We start from the raw sequence: 27,878 nt of genomic DNA, 5'->3' as shown, positions 1-27,878 counted from the left end.
TCAATTATAGTCATACTATTATTATCATTGATATGCTTTTTGTACCACCAAATCCTAATAATTCAAATACCGAATTATCTATCTTTCATTAGTCTTTTTTTTTTTTTTTTTGTTCTCTTGTCCCTTTCTTTTTCTTTTTTTGCTTTCTTTCTTTCTTTCTTTCTTTCTTGTTTTATATATATATGTATGTAAAGTATGATACAACATGATTCATTCAACTCAATCATATTTACCATGGTCTTCAATATCTCTTGATGAGGAAGAAGACTTGTCTACATATGATTCTACCGTCGCTCTTACACCTCCTGATACTCCACTTGAATATAAACAACCATTTTATATATCAGACCCTTGTGAAAAAGACCAACCCTATTATTATCAACAACAACAACAACTATTACAGAATATACCACCTACTATCAGTATCTGTTTGAATGACTATGGACTTCGTCTCGATACCAACTTTACGGATATTGCTCGTTTAAGGAATTATCTTTTATCCTTTGTTATGGAACCAACTTCACCTTCCTCATCAACTACAACTTCATCAACCTCATCCGGTCAATTAGTACCTCGCAACAAACGATACCGCAACAAACCTGTCAATCTATTTCAACGGTTCTATGAACTAGGTCAACTATACATCAATGGAGGAGGTTCTGAATCTATACCCATGTTTTTTCAACAAATGCTTCTCAGACAACAGACAGTGTTTGCTTGTATTCATACTTACTTTGATTGTTGGGTTCGATATTTCCCTGTCTTCCCTAGGCAACAAATCCTGGCAATCATGGATCAACCAAGAGGATTGGATTCCGTTATCGTCAATGCTATTGCTTGTTTTGCACTCAAACATATGTTTGCTCATCATCAATATCCACCCGCTTTGGAAGGTATGCGACGTGATCCTACCAAGATACGCGATATGGAAGAATTCTTTTTCAACGCTGCTAAGCACACTTTGGAACAAGTACTTTTTGATGATGATGACAATGCTATCACTCGATTCGATATTATGGGGATCATCTTGATGAGCTACAGAGTGGATAGAAAAAAGAAAGCGATTTATATGTCAATGGCGGTTCAAGCTCTTCAATCTCTACAAATTCGACCAGGGGATGATGATGATGATAACAAGGATGATATTTGGAAAGCCGAATTGGATACACGACTCTGGTGGATGGCTTGGATGAATGATTTTGCAGTATCATCTTCTGGTAGCTCGACAACTATGCCTTTTTATTTGCAAGATGATAATGAATCATCTCGACGTATACGGGTTCCACGGTTATGGTCATTTGATTGCGACGGTGCATCCGAATATGGTATCCTGGTCAATGAACATTGTCTCTCGATATGGCGAATGCAAGCGGATATTGTACAACATCACTATACTTCAACAAGTGATGATAATACGGCTGTCGATTACGATTTACTAGCTACCTTCGACTCTCAACTAGATCAATTTTTACAACATTTACCTTCAAATTTACAATCCAATGTACCCTATGATGCAAGCGCTATTTCCCTTGTTCGTGCACGTGTCCATCTGGAATTCAATGCCACTCGGATCATCTTACATAAACTCTATATTCCTGATGATGATAATTATCTCATGGATGCTACTCATTTTCTTCAATGGCGATCTCTCAACATTTGCTTACAAGCAGCCTTGGATCAGTTGACTATTTTCCACCACTGTATTATGGATTATCCTTTGGTATTACGATGTGGATTTGATCGAGACGAATTATGGCGTGCGGCTGAAATTATCTCGGTAGCATTGGACTTTTTGGATCGAATACAAGATAATAGTAGTATCAGGCAACGGATTTTATACCAAGTAGGGACCAAGGACACTTTATTACAAGCTTTGCAATCCTCTCTGACATTAGTACAACATACATATGAACTACGAGAATGTAACAACAGCAACTTTCGACAATTGGAAGAATGGCTTATGGAACGTATTCAGTATCACAACAAAACTAAGCATCACAGAAAACCTTGTATGAAAAAACGAAAATCATCAGGTCAACAAATCTCTTTTTCTACAAATGTCCTCCAACATAATTCTGACATCAAGCATCGAACTCCTCCCAAAACCCGATTCCGTTACTTTAGTCCCAAGCAAAGCAATGGTCTTTTATTTATTGATGAAAATCCCATGCATCGATGAATCCTTTTTTTTTTTTTTTAGTATATATCTGTTTGTATAGTTCTTCTTTGTAGTATATCCTATGTGCTCTTAATAAAAAAAAAATGATGTTTATTTTCCCATACTGTTACTGTATATAAAAACAAAAGTTTATTTTGAATGATAAATAGGAATCAATAGATTTTAAAAAAGACAATGTTTTCAAAGTTTTCTTGTCGAGAAAATAATGATATTATAAAATAAAAATATCGGTCTTTCCCAAAATGGATGTCGCATTAACGTTTTCTTTTTTTTTTTTTTTTTTTTTTTTTTTTTTTTTGTTAGATATCGCTCTAGAATATGTCAAAACACATTGATTGATGATTGATGATGATACGGTATATTAATCATTCTCTTCTTTTTTTTTTTTGAAATCTTCCTTTGGTGTTTCCAATTCAAAGTGAATAATCAACCTGTAAACAGCAACATTTAAAAATATGTTATCACTTCTTCATGAGATGTATTTATACAGGTAAGTTAAATGAAATATTAAAAAAAAAAAATGGATATGTTGACTAAACATATCTATATATTTTTCTATTATTCAAAATCTCTTATACTCAATGGAACTACTGCCACTCTTCTTCTTTTTTTTCTTCTTCTTATATTCTCCATTTGATTTTGCGTCAACTATTTATTTTTTTTTTCTTCTGTCATCTATTTTCTATCCTTACTATATATTTTAGTTCCTATTTTTGCGATATCTTATTTCCGTCATTTATTATTGAATAAAGTGTACAATCTATTCTATGTGTGTATGTAAAAAAAAAAAAAAAAGTTTATACAAAAGAGGCGGGAATATCCTTGGCAATCTTGGTATATGCTTTCAGTTGTTGATGACCATTGGATCCATGCCAAAACAACACCCAATTAGAATCCGGTAATCGTAGGTATCCATTGGATCGTTCAAAATACCTATATATAAAAAAAAAAAAAATTAAGTGATCAAAAATAATAAAAAAAAAAAAAAAAACTTCCTTTTTTTTTTTTTTTTTTTTTTTTTTTTTTTTACCATTTGTTGACACCATTGTCTTTTCGACTTCGCCATAAAAGTTCAGGATAACTATCACACATGCGTTTCCAAAGAATGTCTGTCAATCCAATGCCTTGACTGGTAGGAGCAATGGCAAACTTGTCAAGATAATACATAGGATGATGTGAGTTTTCATTTGTCATGATGACAGCACCTTCATAATCGCCAGCGATGATGGCCCCTGCCAAATGATGATCAAGTCGTTTGTAGTAAGCATCCACATCCAGTTTCCTATTGAAGCTTGCTTCCAATAATGCTGTTAGGCGTGGTAAATCCAACTCTTCCAATCGTGTGTAAGTGTGTATCTTGATGCCGTGACGCAGAACCGTTGTTTTTGACTGATTGACCCGTTGGATGTTGTCCTTGTTGTCGATGGGTAATGAAGAAGAGTATAATGGCTTGTCGGTAACCAGGTTGGCGATCAGTGCAGAGGGTAAAGAAGACGAAGGTACAATCACTGCTGATGATGTTGTTGGAGGTAACTGAGCAAGACACGATCGAATCATGTTGAGATTGGGCAATGCGCTTGGATGACTGGATTGCCACGAAGGTTGTTGTTGGAATGCATTGACAATGATATCGTATTCTTCTTGGACGTTGATCAAACTGTGTGCTGTATTGCCAAGATGTTCATGATTGGGAATGCCACCTTCATTATTGATAACGACAATTTTAGACGGTGCTGTCAGTCGAGGATCAAATTGACCTTTGCTAACCAATTTTTGTGTCAAAGCGATCATCACATCGTTGGCATCCGGTTGATGCAAATCGGTACGATCTTCTAACTGTTGTTGTTGTTGTTGTTGTACCATGGGAATAATGATGGGGATTTGTTGATTGTTGAGTGCAGGATAGATAAAGTCCAAATTGACATCCAATTCATTGTTGTATTCCAGTACACCACCACCATAGATCAATTGAGCACGACCACCCGCTTTCTCTATGGCTTCCACTAAAGCCATACTTTCACGCACCATCATAAGCCCCCTTTCTTTGAGAGAATAGACTTTATCCGTCTTCCATGCCAAACTGTCTGTCACCACGATAGAAGTTAATCCAAGTTTTTGAAGTTTGTACAGAGTCTTGCCCACCGCCTGCCATTCCATTTTCGCAAAAGGTCCTTGGACTTTGGTTAAAGCAATTTGATTAGTGTATGAAGGTGACAATAGATCAGAAACATATTCTTTCGGAGACAGTATACCCATTGTCTTGTTGTCGGTATATCCCAATGGACGTTCGAAAGGTTGCTGCTGAGGTACATATCGTTTTAAGAATTGTTGAAGTTCTCGTTTGCTAGGTGAGGTATTCATTAAATTCACCAAAAGTTCCTACAGAAAAAAAAAAAAAAAAAGAAAAGTTGGTCAATACTTGTCATTTTTTTTTTTTTTTTTTTATTCCAAATACCCTGACATCTTGATTTTCACTTTTTGATTCCTAATAAAGAATGCATATATGAGTTGGTTATTAAATATAGAATGTCACCCATTTACCTTTGGTTCATTCTTTGTAGTTGAAAATAAACGACATGTCAATCTTTGTCTAATGCCAGGCTGAATTAAAAGTCGTTTCAGCATAATAGATAAACGAGTGAGAAAAGAAAAAAAAAAAGAAAGGATGAGTCAATTTTCAAAAAAAAAAGATCGCGGAGTAATCCCCGCTTTCATGTACGGGCAAAAATTTAAATTGACTCACAATGATTGATAGGTTTTTAAGCTTAAAGGAGTTTAGTAAATCCAACTTGTCGGTTACGATCATTCTTCATGATGATAATTATCTCTGTAGAATCAGCGTCATTGTCGTCAGCAGTACCATCGTCACTTTCACCATCATCATTACTGTCGGCAATACGGTCATCAGTACTACGGGATTACCAACATCATCATTAGAACAGAGTATCTAGTTTCTAAGTCTATCGATGATCGTCATCTAATTTCAACAAGTCATTTCTAAAACACATTCATTTAATGCAAAAAGAGCAAAAGATGCTTTTTCATCCTAAAGGTGATTACCATATTGACATTCAATCATCCACTTTGTTCAAACTTCAACGTCCAAAAAAAATAACAATATTATTTTTACATGAAGATTTTATTGTAAAACATTGATAGACAAAATGGGAAAAACCAAAAAAAAAGAAGACAAAAAAGGAAAAGCTATACTAAATCTTTAATGGTGGGAGTATCATTACATGGTGAGTTCCTAAATGCATCATGCAAAAAAAAAAATTGAGTATTTCCAAATAATGCCATTAAAAAAAAAAACTTACCATAATAGCATTGACAATATCATTATCATTGTTCTTCAAAGCCTTGATAGCCTTGTTACGAGAGACATTAGCTTGACCAACGACCAATTCGATATCCTTTTCTTCAATACCAGTAGCATCGACTTCTTCTTCATCTTCTTCTTCTTCGACAGCAGTAGAGGCTTCAGCAGCTTCAGGTTCATCGGCCTTGGCAGCAGCTTCAGCAGCCAATTGTTGAGCAGCAGCTTCTTGAGCACGAGCACGCATGTCTTCCATTTGCATTTCACCAAACACAATAAAGGTATCAGAGTTGACACTCTTGTAGACATCAGGCTTGGCAATGGCAAACACAATACCACCAGCACGGGTGAAGGTGACACGGTTGATGCCAGCCACTTGCTTCAAACCTTGATTCAAGATAGCCTTACGAGCCTTCTTTTCACCTCGGGATTGGGCGGTTTCTACTTGAGTTTCCACAGGCTTTTCTTCGTGGGCAGACATCTAATCCATATACATACAAAAAAAAAAAAAAATGAGTTGATGAAAAAAAAAAAAAAAAAAAAAAAAACTATATCGGTTCATTTCGTCCATTCGTTTCCGGAACCCATACTGCCTAATGGTTCCATGTCCTTGTTGTCAAAATGAAAAGAATCATGTCGTATCATCCAGTTCATTCATTCATCCATCCATCCATCCATCCATCCATCCATCTAATCGTTCATATGTTCGTATCTATTTCTTTCGGCAGTATGGTTCCGTTCATTTATTTTTTTTTTTATTGGCGCATCACGGTGTGTCAACTTACATTGATAAACTTGTAGGAAGAAAAAAAAAAAAAAAAAGGGGACTCTAAACACAACGTCTAAACTATACGAGAAACGAAAAAAAAGAGTCGGGGAATCAAAGTGGGAATTTTTTCGCCCATTTTTTGACATCTCATATACAAACAAAATGATTTTTATTTACTTTAATGAAGAGCTAAAAGAATAATAAAAAGATATCTAGGTATTCTAAGATGTGAATAAATAATCATCAAGAGCTGTTTGAGTCGTTCTTTTTTGTGATGGAATGGTATTGTCGTTGCTAAATGAATCGTCGTTGCTTATGATATCATCATCGCTGACACAGGATTGGCTGCTTGTGATAATATAACTTTCCAATGTCTTTTGATGTTCATCCAATTTGGTGTTCTTGCGATGTCGTTTGGACTTTGCTGATAACAGATGATCCTCTATCATTCTAGGGTATACTTTACGCAACAATCTAAATCCAATCCATTGTCGGCAACATTTCTTCGGGTTGCAATAATCATACATCCAATTTTTCTCTGATTTGTTGGTAATATTCGTCGTGGTTGATTTAGAAGATGATGATGATGTAGACGTTGTAAGTTTCTTGATTGTTGGTGGACCTATGGCTGGCGCTACTGATAATGGTGGTGATGATGATGATGATGATCGTTCAGCTGTAAGATCAATAAGATCGTCATTTTCGGAATCCTGCCGTTTGTACATACTACTGGTTGATCCAAGGCTATCAATATCTTGAGAAAAATTCATTTCTGGAGATACATCAACATGTTCAGCCTGAGTTATACTAGTCATTTGAGTACTGTCTACGCTACATCCAATATCGTCCAGTAACTCCCTTTTCACCATGATCAAAAACGTTTCCAAAGTAGTAGATTGCCATTCCACACGACATCGAGATAGTTTTTGTGAACGGGTGCCATGTTTCCTTCGGGAGACAGCCTCCATTGAATGAATACGATATAAATCCATAGGTGTCTTTTCCATTTGCCTGACATTGCTGTTCGCATGTAATTTATTATGCTTATAATAATACTTGTCGAAAAAAGGATGCAGATGTTGCCGTGGTAAATGATGATGATGTCCTTGTTGTTGTGATAATCCAGGATGACGTATGGATTGCTTTGCTTGATAAAGAATACGTTGAAGCATATAACCGGGATATATTTTTCTGGCGAACTTGTCGATGGTCACAGCCTTTGACCATTCAAATTGGACCTGACAGAAGCTGGCAAGAGAGACAAAATCAGGAGTCACATGTTCATCGTTCAATAAAAAGTTCATGGTTTTGGCAGCTTCAATATGAGTTGCATCCAATATAGCAGTCTTTGGATGAATCCAATCCTTTGCCAATGATATCAGTTGTTCATGATCAATCAGTGTGTTCAGGTCAATGGTGCTTTTTCGTCGACGTAAATATCCTAATTGATTGGTGCTCAATTCATGTTGTAAATCATCCAGCATCTGTTGCAATTGAATTTCAATATCGTCATGCGTGAGGTTATTATTATTTTTGTTGTTAACTGCTTCTTCTATCGTATCCAGAAAACCCCAATGATATTTCAGTCTAGCCAACGCTTGAGCGTAATGGATGCCAATGCGATTCGCCCCAGAACCATAATCCGAACCACCAAAGAGAGCCATAAATATCAAATCACTTCGATCCAAAGCTGTTGTTTCTTGAATCCAATCGATATCCACACAAGAGATAGGTTCATAATCAGCAGATGGCCATTTGCGAGCCATACGTTGTCCTCCAAATAAAAACACATCCACATCCGTTGTAAAAATAAGATCCACATAGCCTAGTCGTTGAAGTACAGCACACTCAGCTTCAGCCTCTCCAGCCGCTTGCCAGGTAGCATAGTTGAATAATTTGAGCATAGCAACCAATAAATGATGTTCTGTTGTATTGATTTGACTTGTGTTAATGTTCTTATTTCGTTTGTAAGCCGGTCGTTGGTCTCCATCAAATACAAAAACTGGTCGAATCCCTAAACTAAAAAGTCGACAACAGCGATAAAACATGGTACGAAGTCTAATAGATATTTTAAAGAAAAAAAAAAAAAAGAAAATAATCCAAGTTAACTATGTATTTTTTATTTTTATTTTTATTTTTACAATTGAAACTTACAGTCCACCTTGAGTTGATTGTGCTTGAATCCCCCATATGGATACATCAATAGCAACACGGAGTCTTTTGTTGTATCGATCAATATGATCTAAAGCAAGTTCTTCCAAGGAATACTTTTTTTCAGCAGGAGAAATGATATCCCATAAACCTGCAACACCCATGAATAAAAGAAAAGGGAAAAAAAGAAAGATTTCAAAAAAAAAAAAAAAAAAAAAAAAAGAATGGATTCAAGAGTGAAAAGGAAACAGGAAATATTCACTGTCCGAAAAGCATTGTTGTCAAATACATACATAAAAAAAAAAAGAGCGGATGATGTTTTTACTACCTTAACCAATGCTGTAAATTTGACTTGGATATGGTTTATTTTATTTTAAATGACATTTATTACAATATGGCTCGACTTTAGATGACTTGCTTTTTTCACTACCCCCACGTACACTGACAAGGATTTCCTTATAAAGTTCCTATGATAACAGGTCAAAGCATTATTATTTCTGAACGAGAAACGCGTACATAGTATTTATGAACCATTCTTTAAACATATTATTTTTAAGGAATCACTATGTACAATATATATTTACCATCGAATTGTACTGAATGTCAATATATTTTCCACAGTAATCTATGATATGATAACATGTAAAATTGACACACATAACACTTGATTTTCAAATTGATTTCATACAGTAATAAAATAGAGAATACAACTTTATTGAAAGATGATACAGTAATGGAATAAAACTACATTGATGTCTAAAACAATTATTTGGTATGAGGTTTGTCAGGACGATCGGCGAAGGTTGCTTCATCAGGTTTATGTATTGATTCTGTTGATGGGGCAAATGAAGGTAATTGAGTATTTGATGATATATGTTCTTTGTTGCTTGTATCCAAAGATTTCATGGGATAGTACACTGGTGGATTGAATGGATCTGTGACTGGAGTTCTTGCATAAGACGATTGATCTGGTAGTTGGGCTGATTCAAATGGTAACGTTCTATAGTGTTGATCATCATATCCATATTGTCGTCCTAACATATCATTTCCCTTTTCATTGAATAATTCCGTGTTCCTCTTTTGTGTTCCATGTCGTCGTTTTCGTCGAATAAAAAAGATCACTGCAAGAGTCTAATAAAGAGATGAATGAATATACAAGTTTAAAAAATAAAATAAATAATAAAAAAAAAAAAACTTACCAATCCAGCAGCGCCTATAGCACCTACAATGATACCGGCTGTTTGACCTGATGACAAGACTTCACTGTCGGAGGATGAAGGGCTTGATGAAGGAGTAGAAGATGGATCATTCGATGATGATGTATGGGAAGAAAAGAAGGAAGACGATTTGACTGAAGAAGAAGAAGAGGATGGAACAATCGATGAAGAGGTTGCTTTGACAGAGGATGAGGGTATCGATGATGATGATGATGATGAAGGACCAGTAGGAACTGCTGATGGAGTAGTTGTTGCGCCAAAGGAAATAGTGAGAGGAACAGTGGCTCTTGATGGAGGTGTATCATTGCCTTCTAATACTAAATAGGTGTTGTCGTTTGGAGCATCCTTTGGTATGGTGATCCACATGGAAGTTGTTGAACTAGGTAGATTCTGACCAAAAATATTGATAATAGTCAGTTGATCTGTTGTGGGTCCATTAGCGAGATACAAGTTGGTAGCTGTAGCATTGCCCAAACCACCCCATGTCACAAAAGAACTTGTGCCTGCAATGATTAGAGTATTAGGTAAAGGAATGATAAAGTTCAAACAGTTTATGGAAGAAATACACAATAATATAAGAAGAGTAATATAATACATAATATAGAATGAAAGGAAAGGGAAGAAAATAAGAGAAAAGAAAGAAGAAAATATCCAATTTTTTTTTTTTTTTTTTTTTTTTCATATGAGAGGAAATATAAGAAAAGGCCGAACTGTGTTCGTACAACCATTTATTTTTGTTGATCCAGGTCACTCTCAAATAAGGAATAGCTTTCATATCGTAATACGAATTTTACTTTTGAAAATGGATCATCCAAGTAACCAAAATTAATATGAATGAAAAGGGTTACTTCAATAATAAAGAGTATTAAAATAATATTTATGAGTGGATACATAAAAAGAGGTTTGCTTAAAGTCTTACTTATCACCTAATAACTATTCATCTATATTTAGATTATTGGTATCACTCCAACCTTTTCACACTTACAAAATAAAAATCTATCAAGTTGTTGTTTTTTTTTTCCTTTGCAATGACGATTGATAATTACCGTCACTTCTCAACAATAATAATGATAATAACAATTAAATTTTACAAATCTCACCTTCCCAAAAAAGAAATCCGTAGTTCATATTTTCCAATCAAATCAATTGTCCACACTTTCTCAAAAAGATCAATAATGCACACAAATCTTCAATTTCGAAAAATAAGCGTTTATTAATATTATTATTAGTAAATTGATGAATATAAAAGAGGAAGAAAAATAATAATAAAAAAGAAAAAGGAAACTAAACTAAACTTTTTGTGATTTATTCATGGTATCGAGTTGTTCTTTGAAACGTTTATTGATGTCTTGACGTTTAATCTTTTGAGCCGCCGTTAAAAGTCCCTATTCATTCAAATAATAAAAATATAAATATCCTTTTTTTCTATTTTTTTTTTTTTAATTCTTACAGAATCTGTAGTCCATTCTTCATGACATAAAAAGATATCAAATAACATTTCAGCAGGTTTCAAACCAGCTTCTTTTCCTTGAGCAAGCAATGCAGACAATACAGCTTTTCGTACATTCGGTTCCAAACAAAGTTTTTCCCAATCCTTTTCAGCCACATTGTTGTCAGTAGCCCATTTACGTACAGAAGCTTCCACAGGTACTACCAAAGCCACAGGTTTAGCAGAGAGAGAATCAGCATAGACACAGAGATTGTTGACAAATAGACAGCTCTTGTACACAGATTCCAGCTTTTCCAAGGCAATATATTCACCGTTACTGAGCTTCACCAAATTCTTCTTGCGATCAATGATAGAGAGTGTACCATTTTCATTCCATTCAGCAATATCTCCTGTTTGTAACCATCCATCCTCTGTAACTGTTTCCTTTGTGAGTTTATCTTGACGGAAATATCCACTAGTAATAGAAGGACCACGTACCCAGACTTCTCCTTGAGGTTTAGGGAAATTGGTAGAATAGTAATTGGCATCAGGAACATCTACTAATTTGATTTCACAACAAGGAACAGGAGCACCAACATGTCCATAACCAAATTGATCCTAAAGTATCAGGAGATTAAATCATAAATTCATCATGATAGTAATAGGGATAAATCACTTACAGGTGCCATCACAGTACTCATACCACAACCTTAATAATAAAAAAAAAAAAGAGGAGGATTAGAATCATGATTCATTTATCACATTTTGTTTATCCTTTTAACATACTTTCAGTCCTATTAATTAAAAAAAAAAAAGAATCATTCGGTATTCTTTTTGTTTTTATCTATATATAATCATCATCATTCACTTACATTCCAAAACCACCTAAAATAGGACAGATACAGACAGATAAAAACTTTTGAGTTTCCAAAGAGATAGGAGCACCACCAGAGAGAGCAAAACGTAAACGACCACCTACTTGTTCACGAATCTTACTAAATACAACAGTATCCAGGATCTTGCTAGGCATTCCTCTTTCAAATAACCAAGATTTAGTCGAATAAGCCTTGTTGAATATCTTTTGCGCACTAGGAGAAGCTGAGTTAATCTTATTCAAAATACCCTTTCGAATAGATTCCCATACAGCAGGTACACCAGTCATCAATGTAGGTCGAAATTCCTTGATATCACCCTTGCAGTTACGTACAGATGCATCAGTCAATGTACGCACAGACGCATAACCCAAAGTGACACCCCAAAAAACGCAAGCTAATAATAATAAAAATAAAATAATGAGCCATTTTTTTTTCTTTTCACTAGTATCTTTTTCCTTTTACCATTTTCAACAGTGAATTCCAATACATGAGCCAATGGAAGATAAGCCATCATACTATCACTTGTAGAAACAACACGACCCAATAAGATATTAACCCCAGCAACTAAATTCAACAACGAAAAAAAAAAAAAAAATAGTGAGTTATCAATGTTTATAAAATAAATAAATAAAAAGATGAAACACTTACTTGCTGATACAATATTTTTATGAGAAATACAAACACCTTTTGGATTACCAGTAGATCCACTTGTATACATGATACAACACAAATCTTCAGGTTCAGGTTTACGAGGTTCACGAGGGAATTTCTTGCCAGTTTCCATAAGTTCATCCAAAGTCACAACATCTTGAATTTGAGCAGATTTGATGGAAGAAGCAAGTTCAGTATTAATATCACCAGAATAAACTACATATTTTAAACTAGGACATTTGCTAGCAACACGAGAGACAACAGGTAATAAATCAGATGTAGTATAAATAGCTTGTACTTCAGCTTCATTCATAGAGTGTAATAAACCATCTTCTCCAAGAGTTTCATAAGCAGTAACAATGGTCATATTTTGAGTAAAAAGACCATGAGCAGTCAATAACCAATTCATACTACCCAAAAAAAAAAAAGGTGTGAGTTGGTTAATTTAATTTATTTATTTATTTTAAAAAACTTACTTTGTTCCAGAAAAGATTTCCACTTTTGCCTTTGGATCTAAACCTAGAGCAGCAAAACCATTACCAATAGCATGAGCACGATCTGAGACTTCTTTGTAAGTAATGTATTCATAAGGAGAAAGTTGAAAGTATTTCCAAGTTTTCTTTTCCTTTGTTTCAACACCATTAATAAATTTAGTTACTTCCTTTTCTTCTTCCACCATTTTTTCCAAACGACGACTACCAAAAGCTTTTCTGTCACCATATTTCTTGACACTATTTTGAAGTACATCATAAAGAGTATGAACATTGGTATCAGGAACGCGAACCACAGCATCAGGAGCAAGAATAGATCGACGAATACGACCACCATTAGGTTGAGGAGGACCCACTTCAACAGTAAAATTTTTCATGATATATATTTATAAATATAATGAAGATGAAAAGAAAGAAAGAAAGAAAAAAAGAAAAGAAAAGAAAAAAAAAAAAAAGAAAAGCAAATAAAAGGAAACACGAGTAAAAAGGAGGAACGACAAAATTTTTATTATCCGCTCCTTTTTACATGTGACATTTTGGCTGTGGTCAATGCAAAGAAAAAAAGTACTCGAATGAACCAAGTGATATTTCTTATTATGGATGTCCCAACCGTGCTTTTTTCTTTTTTTTTTTTTTAGTGTTAACCGAGCTCCGTGCTTTTCAATACTGAACCCTTTTTACGAAAAAAAAAAGAATGATGATGATGATGATTGTCCCTAGATTTAATCAGACTGAAGATGATTCCTTATTGGCAACATTCTAAATATCATATTGTTCCAATATAAAATAAAAAGTAAATATCATAAAAAAAAAAGAAAAGGATTTATTACACAAAGAGATGACTAACTACAAAAAAAAAAAGCACTGACATTTTTTCTTTCTTCTTTCTTCTTTTTTTTTTTTTTGACCATCGATAATCGGATCAACCATACTAATTTCCCTGTGTTACGCACTGTCACTTCAAAAGTGTTAAATCTTATGTCACTGAAAAAAAAAAGTGATACAAAAATATATCTATAAGGAACGAAAATCACTTTTAAAGTTTTTCTCAACAATTCTTCTTTCAATTTTGAATATGAATAATCCCATTTTTTTTTTTTTTTTTTGTCATCTCTAAAACCATTTTCTCCTAACCAAATTCACATGGAGTAATTGTTACATCATGTTTATCCCTTCTTGTGATATAGTCACATCAAAAAACCTCATTGCTGAGTCACTGAAAAAGGAACGTAGATCTGATTCACAAGAATAAAAGAATCATCAACACATCATCATAAGCATAGACGTAGGAATCATTTCTTCATATAATGACTAGAGATCAATATACAATATCATACCAGTTGGTAATCTTCATCATCAAGTCATTATTGTATCATATTATTGCTGTCCATCATCATATTAGCATTACCGTTGAATCATCATCACTTAATCATCCTAGGAATCCATTTTGTGAAAATAAATTCTAGCTACATTTTACTTCCCTAATATGGAAACCGGAGTTAGATTTCATCATCAGGGTAAGAAAGACCAAAAAAAAAAAAAAAAAAAAAGTTAGCTTCGTTTTCCTCATTCTCTTTTTCTTTTCTTTTCCTTTTTTTTTTTCTTCTTTTCATTTTTGAACAAAATCAATGGCAGATTCCTATCAACCCATCGAAGGAGGTGGCTCTTTAGTAATTGCTTGGCAAATCAAGAATAAGAAAGTACTAATTGTAGGTGGTGGTAATGTAGCAGCTCAACGTATTGTTTCAGTGAAAATTGGTGATGCTCAAGTAACATTAGTGGCTCCGTCAGATGGTCTTCATCCTGAAGTGCGACAACGTATTGAACATGGAGAAGTGGTTTGGTTGGATCGTACGTTTCAAGACAAAGATGTGGAAGGAATGGATATGGTATTGACGGCTTTGGATGATCATGACGAATCGTTACGAATTGGACATTTATGTCGACAACAACGTATTCCTGTTAATGTGGCCGATGTACCAGATATGTGTGATTTTTATTTTATGAGTCAACATCGTGATGGACCTCTTCAAATCTCTGTATCAACCAATGGACGTGGACCGAAATTGGCTAATATGATTCGAACCACTATGGCTCAGGCTTTACCTCCCAATGCAGGCGATATGGTATATTATATGGGCGAATTACGAGCCAAAGTACGACAATGGGAACCAAAGATCGATCAATCAGCAAAAAGGATGGGATGGGTGACTAAAGTATGTGAAGCTTGGGGACTTGATGGTATGGCTCGATGGACAGAAGCAGCTGCAAAAGATTCTACTTTGATTGATACATTACAACCTTATTTTGACAGCAATCAAATACCCACGTTGGACATGGTCTTACCTCAGGTGTAGTTTTATTCTTTTTTTTTTTTTTTTTTTGTTTAGTTTATCTTTTTTTTTTGGGAGGGATGATTTAAAGTGAAGAGAGGGGGGGGGAATAAAGGAGAAGGATAAAGAAAAAGAAAAAAAAAGGAGAAGTTGATTTTTCTTTTTATCAATGAAAAGAAATTACTTGTATGGATATATAGATAATTAGTTTAGTTTAGATATTGTGATTAGTATTATATTAACATTTTATTTATTATGATTTTTTTATACCTTTATACAATAAAACGAATCATTTTCTTTTTTACTCTTTTTTTTTTCTTTTCTTTTTTTCTTTTTGTCCTTTTTTCTTTTTTTAACAAAAAGGGGAGAACATGTCAGGCGATCCAACTTTTTTTTTTTTTTTTTTACTTCCCCGACTTATGCAAATAATGTTTAAACTACTTGTTATTAGCCATTTTTCCAGTTTACAAGTCATTTTCTACTCTTCTGCTGAGAACAAAATCATTACTTTTAAGGAGACAATTGCATTGCTTAAGAATATAATAACAATCTTCTACACAGTCTCTCTCTCTCTCTTTTTTTTTATGAATCATTATCATTAATAGAGAGAGAGAGAAAGAAAGAAAGAAAAAAAAGAATAAAGGAGAAATTGATTTATATATATAGATATATATAGATGTTAATTTTATTATACTGTCAATATCAATGTCAATTCAATTGAAGGAGAGGCGTAAATTTCAGGGCAAGATATATCGGTATTCAAAATCAAGTGATTATTTAAGCCTGGAATGACAAAAAATCATCAATATTAGTGTGAGCCCGCCAAGCCGGTTGAACAAGTTAGTAGGGGATTGAGGAGATCAATTGTCAATCTTATTGATTATATATATATATATATATATTATCATTGAAACACAATTTTTTAATCCAGTGTCATGTTTTATATATATATATATTTATGTGTAACAATATTTATCTAGTATCATAATGTTACGTATATATTCAATACAAAAAGAAAGTAACTAAAAGGAGGAGGAGGGATGATTTGACTTTTTTTTTTGCAGTAGTAAAGTTAAATTGATATTTTGCTGTGTATGTGTAATGTGAAGGGAGATTACATATATATATATATATATATATATATCAAGGGGAATCTGAATTAGTCGCATGTGCTCTATTGGTTTAAGAAAACGATTTTCGCGTGCAAAAATAAAAAAAAAATAAAAAAAAATAAAAAAAAAATTCAGGCGGGTCCACTTTTTTTTCTTCTAGTTTTTATTTCGCCTCCATTTTAGATAACTCCTAGTCTCTTTTTTCTTTTTTTTTCTTTTTTCTTTTCTTTTCTTCTTTTTTCTTTTTTCTTTTTTATTATTATTTATTATATTCCCCATTTGTATTTTATATACCTTTATTCATGACTTTATATGTTTAAAAAACCATGACTACTCCTACTTCTAATGCAATATCACCATCTTCTTCTATCTATTCCTCATCTACTGTTAATTCATCCATTGGTCGATCTGCTTCCAACCGTTCTTTATATCGCGATCTCACTTCTACCGCCACAAACAACAATTCTTCCACAGGAGGTCGCAAACCAACTACAATGGGTCGTTCACGACAAAATACAAGTGACTTTATGACAGGAGAAGACTTGGTACGTACTATTGGTTCTGATTATCAAGAAATTCAGAAAAGAACATTGACTAGATGGGTGAACACTCAACTCAAAATAGTGGACGATCATATCACCAATATTGAAACTGATTTCAAGGATGGACGGAAGTTACTCAAACTGCTCTCTGTTGTATCTAAAGAACCTGCACCAAAACCTGAAAAGATGAACATGCGTATTCACCAACTTGCCAACGTTGCTCAAGCTTTATCTTTTTTGGAAAAACAATTGGGTGCTGACTCTATTGTGGATATGGGAAACGAAGCTATTGTCAATGGTGATAAGAAGAAGACTTTGGCTCTGATATTTTTTATTATGATCAAGTATCAAATTCAAATTGTTCTCAATGACCATGGTGATGATTTTACTCAATCTCTATTGGTAAGTTATAATTTTTTTTTTTTATAAATTTTCAAAAATAAGTTATTAATATATTATTATTATGATTTATATATAAAAAAAAATAGAACTACTCTGATCGACAACGTGATGGTCTTCGTATCGATTCATTATCACCAACAAATGAAACAACAGCAACAAACAATAATCAACCAACTCAAACTGAAAAAGGGGCAATACCAACCACACCTATACCTGTTACCAATTCTCTTTTGGCAGCACGAAAATTAGGAAGCAATTATTCGATTAATTCAGATAAACAACATACAAGTTCAGCTGAATCTAAACTAGCACTTCTTTTTTGGGTACGAATTCAATTAGAAGACTATATTGCAGCAAATATTATTCCAAGTATTCAAGATTTTTCTCGATCCTGGAGAAATGGTTTGGCTTTTTGTCTTTTGATTCATCGGCATGGCCCTGGACTGGTTCCTGACCTATTTTCCTATCATCTCAAAGACGCAGATCTGACTCAAAAACAAACCTGGCACCGCCTATTGACGCTGGCGTTTGATTTGGCGACGGAACATATGGAAATCCCAAGATATTTGGAACCGGAAGATTTGGTGGATGTTGATTATCCTCATGAACCCAGTGTGATGATGTATGTGGCTGAATTTTATAAGGTCATGTCTCGCGTACAACAAGAAATATCAGCAGAACAACGACACGAAGCTGCCATACGACGACGTACAAATATCGCCATGGTGACTGGTGGAATCGACAATCTGATGACAATGGATGATGAACATCACATTCACGACAGTGATACAGCTATTACAGATGACATTGTAGATGATAATGAAAGTATGACTTCTTCTGTCTCCAACAACAACAACAACAACAACAAGAATAAGAAAAAAGCTCATCGAATATCTACTTTGGCTGACGAAGATAAGGAACGAATCAAGGCAGATTTGAATAGTAGATTGATGATGCAATTGACAGGTCATCTTCCTCGAGGTGTGAACCCAGTACTGGATCAACTTATCACAATTCACGAAACAGTATTGGCATTTATTAAAACTAATACTAGAACATTGGATGAAATACCTACCTCTTTTGACGATGCTGATACTGTGGCTGAATACTTGGATGCTTTAGAAATCGTGGAAGAACAAATGCAAGATGAATCAACGTTACTGGATACTGCCAAGGATGCCAAAGACAAACTTATTTTACCTCCAGAAACAGCTGATGACTCCATCATTCGATTAACTGACTTACAACGCACCCAAGTGAACAATCTCTATGATATGCTGTTAAATCATTGGACTGACTTTGAACAACTTTTATCTGCTACCAAATGTGATCTTCTGCGTATTGAATCTGATTTGGTGGATATCGAAGAAGGCACTCACAAGTATCATACTGAAGCTGACAAGGTGTTGGATAAAATCAAGGAGTTACAACTATTATTGAGTCAAGTACCACCAAGACACGACGATGACGGTATGGATGACATTGATGTAACCGATGGTACTAAAAAAAAGGGTGATGTTTGGCATCCTTTAGATCCATGCAGTGAAGATGGTCAAATGGAAAATCTGTCAATTCTTTATCAGCAAGCAGCAGAGGCAGCCAATGAAAAGGTGGAATTATTTGATGATACTACATGGAAATCCTACAGAAGATTCATACTGCAATTCTCTCGTGTTATTCTGAAACAAGTTACTTCAAGCTTACAAGAATTAGAACAAGAGCATCAAGAATTAATGAATACCAACCAACAAGTACTTTCGTCAAGTAAGGATTTCTCTCGCGCCTTGGTATTGATCTCTACTACAACAGCTATTGGAATGGAACTAGAATCGATTCACAAACTCATGGATGACAACAATCATACTACAAACGATGCCATTTTGGATTTAGAAAAGCAAGTCAATGCTGTTCGCACACGTCTTCACAATACAAGGGAAATGCATGATGATCTCTTGGCCAATGATACTCGACTAATGGAATACGTAGACAAAGTACAACAACAATATGAAACTGTTCGTGACTGGGTGGATCAAGTTCGAGTCTGGTTTATTGAAGCGGAACGTATTCGAAAATGGATTGAAGCACGTATCGACATTATACACCAAAGAAATGAATCAGCTGAATTCGATCCTCTTGATGATATTCTAGTACAAGCAGCACAAGAAAACGCAACACTATGGCATGAGGAACATGTGAAGCTTGGAAGAGAAATCGATAGATTTGACGCAGATGATATGGCAAGACTACGAACTCATGTCAAAACTTTGACTGGTACTGATCGTGGAAATCGTGATCTCAGTCCGGCCGACACTTCTACTATCGAAATCACACTTACCACACTCAATATGCTTAACCAATTGATGCACTTGCTACGACAACGGTCTTATATGGTTGATATGTTGATGCTTCGAGTACAATGGGATCACTTTTTTGAATCCTCGACGAAATGGATCATGGACACAAATCAATCAATCACTGACTTTTTGGCTCCTGGTCATGCAAGATGGGTATCTTCTAATGGAGATGGTAGTGACAACAATTCAACAAACGTGGATTCTTCTGATGACAACAAAAACAACAACAGTAATCGAAGACGACAGTCTATTCGTTCCAACAATGCTACTGATACCGAAGAGATGATTCAAACTCTGGTGACTTTGGAAAACGATGTGATTCAATTTGATCAAGGATTGTATTCTGAATGTCTGGATGCCTATCAAGAAATGGAAGATCTACAAAATGATACGTTGCCTTCTCATTTGGATTCAAAACAATCGCGGTTTGAAGACAGTTTTGGTGATTTGATGAAACGTGTTGGTTTTGCTCGAAAGGTGGTGGAACAACATTTGACACTTTTGGATATCACCACTCAATATCGACAATTACGGAACAAGGGTGAAGCTTTACGGATATCTATGATGAGCTCCTCCAAATCGACAACAACACAATCTTCTTCTACTGCAGCAAATACTGATGATAATGATGTATATGGAGATCAAGTACAAGCTTTCAAAGAGGAGTCATCTCAACTCATTACCTATGTTTTTCCAACAATAACATACACGGAAACTCCAATCTATGTGTCATCGGTAATAGGATCTCAAGATGCTCAAGACAATGAAAAAGCTAATGATGCTATCAAGGATGTTATTCAAGCATATGCCATGCGGTTAGCCACTATTGCTGAAGCTCTGGAAAATCTTTTAGTACGTCATCGGAGGGCATTCTCTCTTCAACAACGTGCAACTTTGGCTTATGAAGAAATGATGCGATTGATTCTATGGTTAGATGAACGATGTGAAATGTACAAGAAGAGCTGGTTGGACGGTGACAAAATTGACGATGAAGATGGTGATGACAACAACGACAAGGATGATGACAATAATATGATGGTGCGTTATCAACGTGAACTGGATGGTATACTTGCTCGTATGAAACAATTAGAGGAAGGCGACTTATCAAGACTCCGTGCTCGTGTTTCAGCTATTGAAGATGAAATTGATGCCTCAAATGCCATCTCCATTGATCGCAGTACATTGGTCAATGCCGTGGAACAATTGGATGATAGTCATCTACGATTACGACAACTGTTAGGTAGACGTGCTATGGAAATGACCATCATGAGCAAACAACAATTATGGGAAGTTCAATTATTGGATGTTAATCATACTATGGACAATATAGCTCGCGAACTATGGTCTTTGGTAGATTCAATCAACTTACAGGTCAATGCAAATGGTGATTGCGATGATGAAGATAGTGGGGATAATAGCACTTTGGCATTGGATCAACAAAAATCTTTGGTAGAATCAACTCGAAACTTGTCTATCTTTACTTCTACTGGATGCTACGCTGATTTAGAGGAAGCCTATCATCAACTAAATTCGATCTCGTCATCATCATCTTCAACAACAACAACAACAACAACAACATCTATACCAACACCTACAAAGGAAAAACAACTTGCTCTTATCGATAAATTACACGACTTGGATCAACTTTATCTCTATACACAACGATCCATCGACTACAAGAATGATATGAAATCTCTCGTAGGCGCAACAAAAGAGGCAACGATCGAAGCAAACCGTGTACATGAAGAAGCAGTAATTCTATTTAATCTGGTAACACCTGGTACATCTCAAAGTGACTACTACAGCAAGCTGGATTCTGCAAGGAGCGTTGATTCTGGTCTATCCATTAGTTCTCATTCATCATCAGGAACAGATCTCGTTTTACATTTCAAACAAATTGTGGATGATCTATCTCGGAAACGAACTGACATTCAAGCTCCTACTAATGGATCAACATTGTTTACAAGGTACAGAAGTAAAAAAAAAAAAAAAAAAAAAAAAAAAAAAATGTAATCACACAAACGTACTCATTTTTTTTTTTTTTTTTTTTTTTTGTAGTTTACGTAGTTCAGCAATGACTTATGGGGAATCTACTGAATCTATCAATAAATGGCTCAATTCAAAGTTTAATGACCTTCAATCTGTACTAAAATCCCTCGAACAACTTCAATTCCAGTATCTCAATGCCATGGCGACCAAGGAACAAGCTCGACGATATATGGATGAAGCAAACCACCAATTACAATGGATTGATAAACATATCAGCATACTCAAAACATGCCACATCGATATATCTGATGACTCTATCAATGTGACCGAAGACAACATCCAAACACGTGAACAGGAACTTGATCGATTGTCCGATGATATCTCTACGTTTAAAGAAAACCATGTTATGCCTCTTAAGGTGCAAGTGGAAGCTCTCATCAAGGCCGCCAGTTCAGCAACAACAGATGATACGACATCGTTCATGGATGCATTGGATACGTCTACCTTGGCAAAACTGACGGGACAGGTGAATTCTGATATGAATCAATTAGAACGACAAACGACAATGGAATCCCAAGCTTTGAATACGATACGACAATGTATGCAATGGGAAAAGGATCTACAGCAGTTAGTACATGCCATCGGCTCACTACAAGAACAATTGTATCCTTTGGCCTCTGAAACCAAGGAAAAGGCAATGCAAGATGATTTATCAATGGTGGATCTTGGTTTGTTGGAGACATCTTGCGCGAAGATTGGAACACAAGTCAAAACAATTCATCATACAGTAATGGATGCACGACAACGATTTATGAACAATTTATCGCCCGCTATCTATGCACAATTACAACCATCATCTTCAGCAAGTATAGTATGTGATCGTTTGGAAACACGCCTGGTGGGAATGGAACGCTCTTTTACACGTTGTCAAGACACACTAAAGGGTATCCTGGATGAAATTGTTACTCTTAAGGAACAACGATCGTGGCAAATACAAGTGAACGAAACATTGGACGTATATGATGATCTCTCTATGACGGTGGAATCATTTGTAGAAATCAAGGCAAGATGGCAACCTGATACGGTGATTTCTGAAGATGATGAAGTGGATTTACGAAATGCCTGGATAATCATCAAAGACAAACTGGATGGTCATTATCAACAAAATACTCAACCTCTACTACAAGACATACAAGCATGGCGCCAGCGAAGGGAGCATTTACCAACTCTTGGATCCAATGGTGGTAGTATGGGTGACTGGCCGGAAAAAGCAATTCGATCTTTACAAATTGCTCACGATGTAGTAGAAAAGTATCTCGCATTTAGTAACGAAATCATCAATCAACGGTGTCTTATGGTTGCTTTTCTATGGCGTACCTCTCAACTTGAACGATCGGCTGAAGTGATTCGTGAGGAATTTCTTGATCAAGGTGATGACAATTATAGTGATGAAGATTGGCTGACGGATCATAGTGAAAGATTACATCGATTCAAATCTGGCATTGAAGACATTCGACATGACCTTGGTGCAACTATCCCATTACCAGTAAGAAGTGGAATCTCCATCTCTTCTTCTTCCTCTTCCTCCTTATTACCGGCCAACTTTAAAAGATCAAGATCTCCTTCTATGGATCATATCTCTGGAGTCAAGGATGAAACAACCAATGCTATTATCCGGGAAACAATTGATACACGAATGAAGCGACTGGAAGAACTTGTCAACGGATTGGAATCATTGCTAGATTCTAAAGAACGCATGTCACGACGTCAAGTATCTCGGGTATTGTACGGCAAGCAAGTGGAAATCTGTGAAGCATGGATCGATACACAGATGGATAAACTACATTCGGCACTTGGTATGCTTGGATCTCCTGATGATGGACTCAATGACAACCTATTCAGCAGCACAAAGGCAACCATCGATATCCAACAATTACGTGACGCTATTGGCATGGCAGAAAGCATAGAAGCAGCAACCCGTGGCAACGATACTGTATTCTCATCATTACAATCAGCGTACAATACTTGCAAAGGTACCTTTAGGGAAAGTGATGATGATCTGAATGACTTGTTACGCGATTATGAAAGACTGGAAGACAAATGGAACGATTTACAAAGAATGGTATCAAAAACAACTGAACTATTGTTTGGTGCTCTTGGTCCTACAGAAATGAATAATCGTATCAAGCATCTGTGGGAAATCATTCACGGACTTCAAGCGGAAATGAATGGTATGGATTCTGGACTTTTGACGGATGATCATATCTTGCAATGGCAAAAACAAATTGACACTTTGGACAAGAATGATTACAATGCAGCAATCAAAATGATGGCATCATTGAGTAGTGGCAACAGCAACAACAACAATAACAACAACAATGATAGCAAGCATGTGAATGGACGGCAACGAAGACCAGTATCATGGAGTAATGCTTATGATGAACGACAACAGCGTCAACAATTGGATCAAATAGGAGAAACCATTTTATCCATTCGAAACATCATCGCTCGACTTTACGACGTGGTCAATTTGAATCGACTTTGCAAAACATATGCAGACAATGCCATGGTAGCAAAAGCAAAAGTGGATGATACTCGTCAGTTGCTCCTGACTATTCAACAACAATCGTATCAAGCTCTCGATGATCCAACAACAACTGTACAACATTATCATGATGCTTTACAGGATGCTTATCAAGAAGCGAAATTGAAACTGGCAGATTGCAAAGAAACATATGACGACCTTTGTGCTTACAACAATTTTATTGAAAGTCAAAAAGTACAAGGCGATGAATGTGAGGAATTATTGGACGATATGGAAACTACTCAAAAACAAATCAACGGTGACTGGAAAACCTTACAAGCATTAGGACAATCTGTATCGAATATGACAACAATGGCATCTCGACTAATGGAAGGACATGAACTGATGACCAAAATGGAACAAAACATTCAAATAATTCAGCAAGATATCAACAACAATCTGTCTTCGTCTCCTTCAGCGGACGAGGTCTATTCCCTGGAAAAACAAATTCAAGATGGAACAGAGGGCGACATGACACAACTGAAAATGATCCTTGATTCTCTCGATGATGACAGTAGTAATAACAATAAGAATTTGATCAAGATGATGTTTATAGAACGGTATGATCAAGTGGCAGCACAAATATCCGGACTTTATCAAGTGGTGGATCAACATAAACGGCAATTGGAAAGAAGCAAGTTATTGGACAGTCTCAACGAAGAAATCGCTCGACTTCAGGTTGTATGCGAAGAACAACTCAAGTTCATTAGACAGCAAGTAGTGGCAAATCCAGACCTTGTTGGTAAACGCCCTGAATCTATTGGTCACATCTCTCAAACTTATATGGCGGCTATGAGCAATATTGAAAAGGTCTATGAAAAATGCAAGGATGATTATCAAATGATTGTGCATCAAACGAAGCGACTAGTGGATTATTATCAAGTGCCTGTTATGCAAATGGAAACAATCAAGCGACCCTTAGAAAAAACATTACAAGACTTGGATAATGCTATACAAACTGAAAATGAATACAATGCAGCACTTAAATTGGTGATGAGACAAACAAAAACTGAAGGTAAAAAAAAAAAAAAAAAAAAAAAAAAAGGAAAAGAAATGAAGTGATAAAATATTTACATGATAATGTGGATTATACAACTAACTGACCTTTTTTTTTTTTTCAAGTGGAATTGGTTCGATCACTCTCTGACAGGAAAGCTACACTCCTCAAATATTCCAAACAAGGACTTCGTACTAGATTGAATGCATTACCTGATCTGACTGAATTCAATCGACGTAACGCTGATTTAACCAAATCCGTTGAACAATTTTTTGCTATGGGTGAAGATTTCAAGAAATCCAAACTTTACAAGAGTATTGGTGTTGCTAGAACATCAAGTGTGAACAAGGCTGTGGATCATTGTCAAACTATTGTTAGACGTATGTGGACTGAAGTCAAGAGCATGATGGATGAAACCAAGGTGCGATTGGATGAAATGTACCGACGACAACATGGAACGAGTAAGCTCAATGATGCACTTCGCTATGTAGATGATATCAAGGACCGAATCAACACTCTTCAACTCTCTGGAAAAAGCGTGACAGTGGAAGAAGATGAACTGAAGGAACTGGATCATGAAATCAAGGTGACATTGACCAAGAAGATCGAAGAAATGGATCTGCTTTTGGCCAGTATTTCCGATAGCGATGGCATGATTCGAAAACAGCGAGCACAGTTATCTACAGCCACCGATCAACTCCATCATCTTCTTCAAGTACGACAAGAACAAGCACAAACTGAAGGCAACATCACTCTGTTTTTGGGCATTATTGATCAAGTAGATGAACAAATCGTACAACTCTTGGTAGCAGTAGAAAACTCGGCACCTCATCATGCCAAGGTGGTACAAGGAAAATTTGTCAAGACTGATCTGCAAGAGCTTTTACGTCGATTGGTAGGTGTTTACAAGAAGAATGGACCTAGTATCAACAAATTACTTGGCTCGGCAAAGGAAGAAGCACGCAAACAATTCTTGGACGACAATGACCGTGTGGCCAAACGATTGGAAAAGACAATGGATCGATGGACGAAGGCACAAGCAGCGGCTGCAGCAAGAGAAAAGGAATTACATACATGCATCAACGCTTTGAATCATGAATTCTTCACCAAATTAGCCATGGCGAAAACCAAGACAGCAAATAGACGACCTAGTCAAAGCAATGTTCGATCTTTAACGCCTGTAGGAGGGGAATCATCCTCACCTTCCTCTTCCTCTTCATCCATTGGTAGTCTTCCCCCTCGTCCTCCTTCTTCTATGGGTTATACTCGACGTCCTAGTTTCCAATCTTCAGCATTATCCGTAGATCATCGCAACACTACAAGAAGATCAAAAACACCCATCATATCTTCCTCTGGTAGTAAACCTCGTTCAACCTATATAGCTGATCCGAAAAATGAACTGGATGTCCAATTGGGTCGTATTGTCAATAATAGTGCATTCAAAGTGAATGTGAAAATGGTCTCTGGTGAAGTTGGTAAGTTATTTTTTTTTTTTTTAGGAACTATTCACTGATATACTCTTTTTTTTTTTCTTCTGTCGATCTAGGAAAATACTATTTTGGAGAACGTCTCGTTTATTGTCGCATTCTTCCTAGTAAAATGGTAATGGTTCGTGTTGGTGGAGGTAAGACAAATAGAATAATAATAATGATGATGATGATGACTGATAAATCTTTTTTTTTTATTATCCTTTTTTTTTAGGTTGGGTAGAATTATCTCAGTAAGTTTCTTATTTATAAAAACAAACAATATAGACCCATGTTTTACTCATTAGACTTTTTTTTTTTTTTATTTATTGCATTGTTTTTTTTTTTTTTTGGAACTAACTTTAGATTCCTAAAAGGTAAATAGTGAAAACCTTGTTTCCATTTTTAATTATATGTGTTACTGACTTTTATATTACTTTTGCTTTTTTTGATATAGATCATGGTCATAATGATAACAACAAGTATAAAATCACCAAGAACAACAATAACATTAGCAATAATCATTTATCTGTCCAACAAGATGATGAAGTCATAAAAATCCGTGGTGGTAGAAGCAATAGTGTTAGTAGTATTAATCCTCATCATTCAGTCAGCAAATCATCTAATAGATCAAAATCACCTGTACCTAGTGGATATCTTGATGGTGATAGTTTTATACATGTAGGTGAAGATGGCAATCCAGTGGTAATGAAAATGACAAGGGCTAAAGAAGATGCCACAACTCCCGTCAAAAGATTCTCCTGAATGGGTATTTTTTTTCAGTTTGGTTTCAGTTACCTACGAATGATTTTTTTTTATATATACCTTTTTGTTACTTTAGTTAGTTTTTTTTTTATCTCCCCTTTCTACAACCCCATGTATATATTACATTAATGAAAAATTCAAAATAAAAATAAAAACATAGTCTTATTCTTTCGTGATTTTATTCAAAGCCCATTCTTCCCTTCATGAGCTCCGCAAACGATGAACATTCATGAAATTTTTTTTTTTGTGTGTGTGA

At 35.4% G+C, this 27,878-nt stretch overlaps 8 protein-coding genes across 8 annotated transcripts; 3 read left to right on the top strand and 5 right to left on the bottom strand.

Moving 5' to 3' along the window:
* The first annotated feature begins 144 nt into the window (after positions 1-144).
* On the top strand, positions 145-2,198 carry BX664DRAFT_342481 (uncharacterized protein). The gene has a single exon (XM_051547150.1). The coding sequence runs from the start codon at positions 206-208 to the stop codon at positions 2,177-2,179; it is 1,974 nt and encodes a 657-aa protein (XP_051396201.1). The 5' UTR covers positions 145-205; the 3' UTR covers positions 2,180-2,198.
* A 778-nt stretch (positions 2,199-2,976) lies between these two features.
* Positions 2,977-4,540, bottom strand: BX664DRAFT_367138 (uncharacterized protein; the record flags this gene model as incomplete). Its single annotated transcript, XM_051548552.1, has 2 exons — positions 2,977-3,112; positions 3,210-4,540. The coding sequence occupies 2 exons, from the start codon at positions 4,538-4,540 to the stop codon at positions 2,977-2,979; spliced, it is 1,467 nt and encodes a 488-aa protein (XP_051396200.1).
* A 759-nt stretch (positions 4,541-5,299) lies between these two features.
* Positions 5,300-6,330, bottom strand: BX664DRAFT_342479 (NAC domain-containing protein). The gene is made up of 3 exons (XM_051547149.1): positions 6,281-6,330; positions 5,497-5,976; positions 5,300-5,429 (listed from the first exon to the last, which is right to left on the bottom strand). The coding sequence occupies exons 2-3, from the start codon at positions 5,974-5,976 to the stop codon at positions 5,415-5,417; spliced, it is 495 nt and encodes a 164-aa protein (XP_051396199.1). The 5' UTR covers positions 6,281-6,330; the 3' UTR covers positions 5,300-5,414.
* Positions 6,303-8,612, bottom strand: BX664DRAFT_286746 (uncharacterized protein). The gene is made up of 2 exons (XM_051541718.1): positions 8,419-8,612; positions 6,303-8,322 (listed from the first exon to the last, which is right to left on the bottom strand). The coding sequence occupies exons 1-2, from the start codon at positions 8,577-8,579 to the stop codon at positions 6,486-6,488; spliced, it is 1,998 nt and encodes a 665-aa protein (XP_051396198.1). The 5' UTR covers positions 8,580-8,612; the 3' UTR covers positions 6,303-6,485.
* Positions 8,613-9,100: 488 nt separating this feature from the next.
* Positions 9,101-10,276, bottom strand: BX664DRAFT_342476 (uncharacterized protein). The gene is made up of 2 exons (XM_051547148.1): positions 9,615-10,276; positions 9,101-9,546 (listed from the first exon to the last, which is right to left on the bottom strand). Exons 1-2 carry the CDS (start codon positions 10,227-10,229, stop codon positions 9,181-9,183), a joined length of 981 nt encoding a protein of 326 aa, XP_051396197.1. The 5' UTR covers positions 10,230-10,276; the 3' UTR covers positions 9,101-9,180.
* Positions 10,277-10,814: 538 nt separating this feature from the next.
* Positions 10,815-13,527, bottom strand: BX664DRAFT_342473 (uncharacterized protein). Its single transcript, XM_051547147.1, has 8 exons — positions 13,064-13,527; positions 12,585-12,997; positions 12,399-12,500; positions 11,934-12,330; positions 11,848-11,855; positions 11,742-11,770; positions 11,083-11,679; positions 10,815-11,017 (listed from the first exon to the last, which is right to left on the bottom strand). Exons 1-8 carry the CDS (start codon positions 13,453-13,455, stop codon positions 10,922-10,924), a joined length of 2,034 nt encoding a protein of 677 aa, XP_051396196.1. The 5' UTR covers positions 13,456-13,527; the 3' UTR covers positions 10,815-10,921.
* Positions 13,528-14,658: 1,131 nt separating this feature from the next.
* Positions 14,659-15,440, top strand: BX664DRAFT_37244 (putative siroheme synthase Met8). The gene has a single exon (XM_051548672.1). The coding sequence runs from the start codon at positions 14,707-14,709 to the stop codon at positions 15,433-15,435; it is 729 nt and encodes a 242-aa protein (XP_051396195.1). The 5' UTR covers positions 14,659-14,706; the 3' UTR covers positions 15,436-15,440.
* A 1,341-nt stretch (positions 15,441-16,781) lies between these two features.
* On the top strand, positions 16,782-27,802 carry BX664DRAFT_362254 (uncharacterized protein). Its single transcript, XM_051548299.1, has 8 exons — positions 16,782-17,467; positions 17,554-21,788; positions 21,880-25,409; positions 25,517-26,866; positions 26,938-27,015; positions 27,093-27,111; positions 27,224-27,234; positions 27,315-27,802. The coding sequence occupies exons 1-8, from the start codon at positions 16,850-16,852 to the stop codon at positions 27,620-27,622; spliced, it is 10,149 nt and encodes a 3,382-aa protein (XP_051396194.1). The 5' UTR covers positions 16,782-16,849; the 3' UTR covers positions 27,623-27,802.
* Positions 27,803-27,878: the final 76 nt, after the last annotated feature.

This window comes from Halteromyces radiatus (genome assembly GCF_025201355.1).
Source record: "Halteromyces radiatus strain CBS 162.75 chromosome Unknown BX664scaffold_10, whole genome shotgun sequence".
In the NCBI taxonomy this organism is placed as follows: Eukaryota; Fungi; Mucoromycota; class Mucoromycetes; order Mucorales; family Cunninghamellaceae; genus Halteromyces; species Halteromyces radiatus.
Note: the sequence above shows the minus strand (reverse complement) of the source record. Positions and strands in the feature narration are given on the sequence as shown.

Coding starts and splice junctions, on each gene's coding strand:
- BX664DRAFT_342476 (XM_051547148.1), bottom strand. CDS start 10,229: ATGTATTATATTACTCTTCTTATATTATTGTGTATTTCTTCCATAAAC. Junction 9,547..9,614: donor CTATAGGCGCTGCTGGATTG/GTAAGTTTTTTT, acceptor TCTCTTTATTAG/ACTCTTGCAGTGATCTTTTT.
- BX664DRAFT_286746 (XM_051541718.1), bottom strand. CDS start 8,579: ATGGGTGTTGCAGGTTTATGGGATATCATTTCTCCTGCTGAAAAAAAG. Junction 8,323..8,418: donor CAATCAACTCAAGGTGGACT/GTAAGTTTCAAT, acceptor AATATCTATTAG/ACTTCGTACCATGTTTTATC.
- BX664DRAFT_362254 (XM_051548299.1), top strand. CDS start 16,850: ATGACTACTCCTACTTCTAATGCAATATCACCATCTTCTTCTATCTAT. Junction 21,789..21,879: donor GGATCAACATTGTTTACAAG/GTACAGAAGTAA, acceptor TTTTTTTTGTAG/TTTACGTAGTTCAGCAATGA. Junction 25,410..25,516: donor GAGACAAACAAAAACTGAAG/GTAAAAAAAAAA, acceptor TTTTTTTTCAAG/TGGAATTGGTTCGATCACTC.
- BX664DRAFT_342479 (XM_051547149.1), bottom strand. CDS start 5,976: ATGTCTGCCCACGAAGAAAAGCCTGTGGAAACTCAAGTAGAAACCGCC.
- BX664DRAFT_342473 (XM_051547147.1), bottom strand. CDS start 13,455: ATGAAAAATTTTACTGTTGAAGTGGGTCCTCCTCAACCTAATGGTGGT. Junction 11,680..11,741: donor TGAGTACTGTGATGGCACCT/GTAAGTGATTTA, acceptor CTGATACTTTAG/GATCAATTTGGTTATGGACA. Junction 11,018..11,082: donor AAGAATGGACTACAGATTCT/GTAAGAATTAAA, acceptor TTGAATGAATAG/GGACTTTTAACGGCGGCTCA.
- BX664DRAFT_342481 (XM_051547150.1), top strand. CDS start 206: ATGATTCATTCAACTCAATCATATTTACCATGGTCTTCAATATCTCTT.
- BX664DRAFT_37244 (XM_051548672.1), top strand. CDS start 14,707: ATGGCAGATTCCTATCAACCCATCGAAGGAGGTGGCTCTTTAGTAATT.